Source organism: Larimichthys crocea, chromosome XXII, assembly GCF_000972845.2.
Source record: "Larimichthys crocea isolate SSNF chromosome XXII, L_crocea_2.0, whole genome shotgun sequence".
Taxonomy (NCBI): Eukaryota; Metazoa; Chordata; class Actinopteri; family Sciaenidae; genus Larimichthys; species Larimichthys crocea.
Genome location: NC_040032.1, coordinates 22,969,501 through 22,975,033, shown reverse-complemented (window position 1 = coordinate 22,975,033; position 5,533 = coordinate 22,969,501). Strand labels below are relative to the sequence as shown.

At 39.4% G+C, this 5,533-nt stretch overlaps 2 protein-coding genes across 3 annotated transcripts in view; one reads left to right on the top strand and one right to left on the bottom strand.

Annotated features, from left to right (window-relative positions):
- Window positions 1-1,665, bottom strand: part of LOC104939317 (follistatin-related protein 1) — an 18,118-nt gene extending 16,453 nt beyond the window's left edge. For both annotated transcript variants that reach the window (XM_019274136.2, XM_027273538.1), the window contains exons 1-2: window positions 1,550-1,665; window positions 1,411-1,479 (exon numbers count right to left, since the gene is read on the bottom strand). The gene's annotated coding sequence lies outside the window, so the exon portion shown is untranslated. The remainder of the gene's footprint in view (window positions 1-1,410; window positions 1,480-1,549) is intronic.
- Window positions 1-4,371, top strand: part of LOC104939316 (gap junction alpha-5 protein) — an 11,764-nt gene extending 7,393 nt beyond the window's left edge. The window contains exons 5-7 of the mRNA XM_027273529.1: window positions 1,421-1,486; window positions 1,574-1,722; window positions 2,358-4,371. Coding sequence (XP_027129330.1) covers window positions 1,421-1,486; window positions 1,574-1,722; window positions 2,358-2,826 — 684 coding nt within the window. The 3' untranslated portion in view covers window positions 2,827-4,371. The remainder of the gene's footprint in view (window positions 1-1,420; window positions 1,487-1,573; window positions 1,723-2,357) is intronic.
- Window positions 4,372-5,533: the final 1,162 nt, after the last annotated feature.

The following is a 5,533-nucleotide window of genomic DNA, read 5'->3' as shown; positions in this document are numbered from 1 at the left end:
CATTTATAGTATATAAGTATCTAGTATCTTATATAGTATTACAGTATTATAGTATATGGTATTATGTATTAGTAGTATTATAGTATGTATCAGTATTATAGTATATAGTATATAGTATACTATGTATTATAGTATATGGTATTATAGTATTATAGTACTACAGTATTATTATAGATATGGTATTATCGTATATAGTCTAGTATTATAGTATTAAGTTTATAGTATATAGTATTATAGTCTATAGTATACAGTTATAGTATATGGTATTAGAGTATATCGTATTATTTAGTATGCTCAGTATTTAGTATAGGTATTATCGTATAAGTATTATTATAGTATATGGTAGATTATCAGTATATAGATACTAGTTATATAGTATCTAGAATCTAGTTATAGTATAGTCAATAGTATACAGTATACAGTATATAGTATATCTCGTCTTATTATGTATACGTAGTATGTATAGTATTCTGTATTATAGTATTACAGTATACCAGTTATTACTCGTTATATGGCTAATATCAAATGTATACAGTTATTATCTGTATATGGTTTATAGCTATGTATTACTAGTCAGATAGTTATAGTATACCAGTTTATAGTATATAGTATTATAGTTACAGTATTATAGTATATGGTATTATAGTATCTATAGTATACTAGTTATAGTATACAGTTTATAGTATTATGGTCTTATTATAAGTCTTATAGTATATAGTATAAGTATCTAGTATACCATATATAGTAATGGTATTATAGTATATAGTATTATAGTATATGGTATTATAGTATATGTATACTCTTATTGTATACCAGTATACAGTATTATAGTTTAGTATTGATAGTATACAAATATAGTATGGTATACGTCAGTTCCAGTATATGTAGTTCTTAATATATTAAGTTATAGTATACAAGTCTGTAATTGTATTATAGATATAGTATTATGTATATGGTTCTATATCATGTATACCGTTTAGATATAGTATACGTTTATACGTATATGGAATTTATCTCTAATATACAGTACTTTATTAGTATATGCGTATTATTTATAGTATATAGTATACAGTATTATAGTATATGGTATTATAGTATATAGTATATGGTATTATAGTATATAGTATTATAGTATATAGTATTATAGTATATAGTGTTATAGTATATAGTATACAGTATTATAGTATACAGTATTATAGTATATGGTATTATAGTATATAGTATTATAGTATACAGTATACAGTATTATAGTATATGGTATTATAGTATATACAGCTTCATTACATTGGATTGCACCTAATGAAGTGGCCGGCCTGTGTATATGAGAGTTACTTAAGTACAGAGTGAGTATGCAGTAAATGTACACTGTATTACTACGTTTACTCCTTCCACTCCTCCATAAACTCTCACGTCCACACAGGTGGTGTTTCTGTGCCTCCAGTACTTCCTGTATGGCGTCTTCCTCAATCCTCTGTACGTCTGCAAGGTGAGACAAAATAATTTAACTTTGATTCGACCCGAGAAATAAAATATTCAGACATACACTCACGTTCTCTGTCTGTCTCTGTGTCAGGCCTGGCCGTGTCCACATCCAGTCAACTGTTACGTCTCCAGGCCGACAGAGAAAAACGTCTTCATCGTGTTCATGCTGGCCGTGTCGGCCATCTCTTTAGTCCTCAGCATGATCGAGCTGCATCACCTGGCGTGGAGGCACTGCTGCAGGTAGAAACCCATCGAGAGACGAGTGTTACAGTTACAACAGCAGACCCAGCAGCAGCTGATATCACTGACTAGTCCAGCAGCAGTCAGCCCAGCTCGCCGTCTGTCTTTCAGCCTTTTATTTCACCAAGCTCTCACCAACCACTAAAAGTCAGTCCCACATTTACTCTTGTCCGGCGGCTTCTTGCTCGCTCACTCTCTCCTTTTCTCTTCTTAGCTTCCTCCGTCAGCGTCCTCTTCACTCTCTTCTCCTCTGCCATTATGTCCATAGAGACTGTTGAGCCCATTGACATTGCCTGCTTGCCCAGCTCCTGTTCTGGCACGACACCGGCTGTCATCATTCACCCACCCCGTGCCTGTAAACCTCCTCCTCTTCATCCCGGTGGTCTAATAACTTGTGGCAGCCCTAACAAACTGAGCTAACAGCAGCTAACAAACCGAGCTAACATCAGCTAATAAACTGAGCTAGCAGCAGCTAACAGACTGAGCTAACAGCAGGAGGTGGTTCTTGGTTCTTTGGGTCGGTTTAGTTTGTTGTTGTTTTGGGTCATTGGTCAGCAGTGAATATGTATTTTAAACAGGTTTGTGCTCTTTGGTTCGGCCTGCAGAGCTTCACACCTTTAACTCTTCGTTTTCAGGCGCTTCTTCTTACGAGCGAAGGCCGTCACTCCCGCTAACGCCTCGCTGGCTCGACAGCTCTCTTTGTCGCCTCCGCCGCCGTCAACCCCGCCTCCGGACTTCAGCCAGTGCGTGATCGGCTCCTCGCACTTCCTGCCCCTTCCTTTCCCCAACCACCGCCTGGCTAACCAACAGAACTCCGAGAACATGGCCACGGAGAAGCACAAAATAGCCGCCGCCGTCGAGGAGGTGAGCCTCCTCCAGCTGAAATGCTACTCGCCCACGTGGCAGGAGCCCGCGAACAATCAGAGCCAAGATGGCGGTTACCTGAGGACCGACACGGACTGCCCTCAGATCCAGAATGGCGGCGTCGGTCCCGACGGGCTGTTGCTTTGCCCGAATGGAGCGCTCCTTCAGAAAGACAAGCGGAGATTCAGCAAAACGAGCGGGACGAGCAGCCGGACGAGAGCAGACGACCTCTCGGTTTAAAAGACGAACCAGACGGATTAAAAATAAACAGACAAAATATCCAATTTAACATCAACGCTAACTCTGTTTTTTCTGTTTTAATGTTTTTAAGATGAAGTACGGAAGCCCTAAGCGGTCATACAATCATTTTATTTACGTGTTTTCTCAAGTTATTCATGTCGAATTAACAAATTTCGCAAGATCTCGACAAAACAGGATAGTCAAGTTTATTAAATACCTGCAGGAACATGACTTAATTTATTAGATTATACTTTAGCTTTCTCGAGATCTTGAATTAATTATGCCGTAATCTCTGAAAAAAACAAAGTTTCGTTATCTTGATATTTCAAGAAAACGATCCTGTCATCTCTACAACGACATTTATATATCGACATAATGAAAAGAGACAAAATGTATGAATGTGTGACCGCTTTGGGCTTCCGTATTGTCGTGAATCGTGATGAACGTCATCTAAACGCAGACGATCCTTCACAAATACTGTGATGTTTTGTCGCCACAAACCCGAGACAGAGATGAAACTTGATCATCAGCTGTAGACATCTCTGTTGACTGAAGCAGCTAGTTGCTGATTGCTCTGTATGACAGTTGATGCAACGTTCACGTGAAAAGGACGAATAATGACAAACGTTGCTTCTTCTGAGGGGAAACACCTTTGACGGGATTTACTTGTGGACTGAGCCTGAACTCAAACTCTCTGATTTTACTGGCTTGAATTTTTCATTTTCCGGTGAAGTAACAGGAACTTTGTTGAACACATCATTTATTTTGCAGCCGCGCCTCTTTTAACCTCCACTGGTTGCAGACGTGGAATATGAAGCACAAAGCCCGACTGTATCTTCACACCAGCATGTTTTTACATTTAATCTCTTCACTTTATACTCGAGGTTGGTGACTCCACATTATCGCCATGACTAGTTTTGTTTGCAGATTACACTCATCGTATCATCAGGTAATAAACTGTTAGGTATTTCCTGTATCGTGCTTTTTATTATTCAATAATGTGAACGCTGTAAAAGCTTTGCAGATAAAACTGTAAAGAGTCTGTGTCTAAATCGCTAAAACCAAACGGCAAACTCCGTGCCTGTGAGTGGAAGTACCAAAATCTGCAGTTCCTCTAACGTCCACTTGAGGCTGGCTCCAGAAGTGAGTCAGTCTCCATAAGTCCCCATGTCCAAATGTCCAACTTCACAGTAGAAATAAACATGTTTACAGCCTGGTACAAAAAACAGTTTTAGTCTCTGTAGCTAATTTAGAGAGCACGTCCACTGCGTACGTTCTTTATACAGGCAGTTATTTTTACTCTACCTCGGCTTTTCAGATTTCCACTTTCAATGAACGAGAGCTGGACGAGAGAACGCTGGGAAACACAATATTTGTTGAGTTAGGTCCGACAGCTGTTTTTAACTGATTTTTGGGAGCAGAATCTAAAACTGATCTCAGTTTTTCTCCATCACATCAAGTTTTTGAACTGTAGGATCCCCGTTTCCTCAAAAAATATGAAAAATACTGTACTGAACAGATATGTGCTTGTTTTCACTAAACCAAAGTCTGTGCAATGATCTTTTTGGGGATACCAAACGCCAACTGTTCACGTGTTCCTTTGGTCCACATCCGTAAACTCTCCACACACTGCGTGAGGGGCCCATCTCTTGTTGTCTTGATCACCGAGTTTGACTTTAAAATATGCAAAATATACTTGTTGGACAAATGCACTGATGTTTGCTTTCCTCTGACTTGGAATGGTGAAACTAGCACAAATGTAGCAAAAGGAGTCAGGGTTGTTTAGGCGTTTACGACGAGAAGTAGCAGGAGCTGGAACAAAGGAAATATATACCTATGGAAATCAAACACTAAGATCTTTGAAAACTACAAAAACAGCATCAAACCAAATAGACCTTACAGCGGTATGCCCATGGTTACAAGGTGAACAGCAGCACAGATCCTCTTCATTCTACTATGCCAGCTTTCTGTTTGCAGATATTGACAGTACTGACCTATTGGGAGCTGCACGCACCTCTCACCGCACTGTCTCAATGTGACTGCACAGACAAGTTGCCACGTAGCTGTAGATGAGTCCAATCATGATCAGCTGGCAAGTCTTACTACAGCTTTTTTTTTTGGAATCAGCATAAAAATCTAACTCAACAGAAGTTTTTTTTTTTCCAAATTGTTCCCCAGTGTAATTTAGGAAAGGAAGCACACACATCTCTCCTGATTCCCATGGCAAACGTCCAGCTTGTGACCAGTAAAGGTCATCCATCTGAATTCATCGGGAATGTTTGGGAACGTCACTGTTTGCTTTCCCATCTCCTGCTGATTGAGTAGTACAACGTCAGTGTTTTCTGCTTTGCTGGACACGGACTGGGAGAAGTGGACGGGAAACCCAGGGAAGAGCTACAGATCCAGGCTGGAGTCACTGTGTGTTCATTTAATATTATTACAAATACTTACTACCAAGCAGCAACCTCTGTCAATCAAAGCGTCCACGCTCTTAATCCTGCATAACTTTAAGCCTTAATATAATGTGAACAGGTGAGTTGTATATAAATTCACCCTCAGTACAGTTGTCATGAACGGGGAAATTAGCTACAGAGACCAAAACTGTTTTTTGTACCAGGCTGTAAACATGTTTATTTCTGCTGTGAAACATGGGGACTTATGGAGACTGACTCACTTCTGGAGCCAGCCTCAAGTGGACGACAATTAC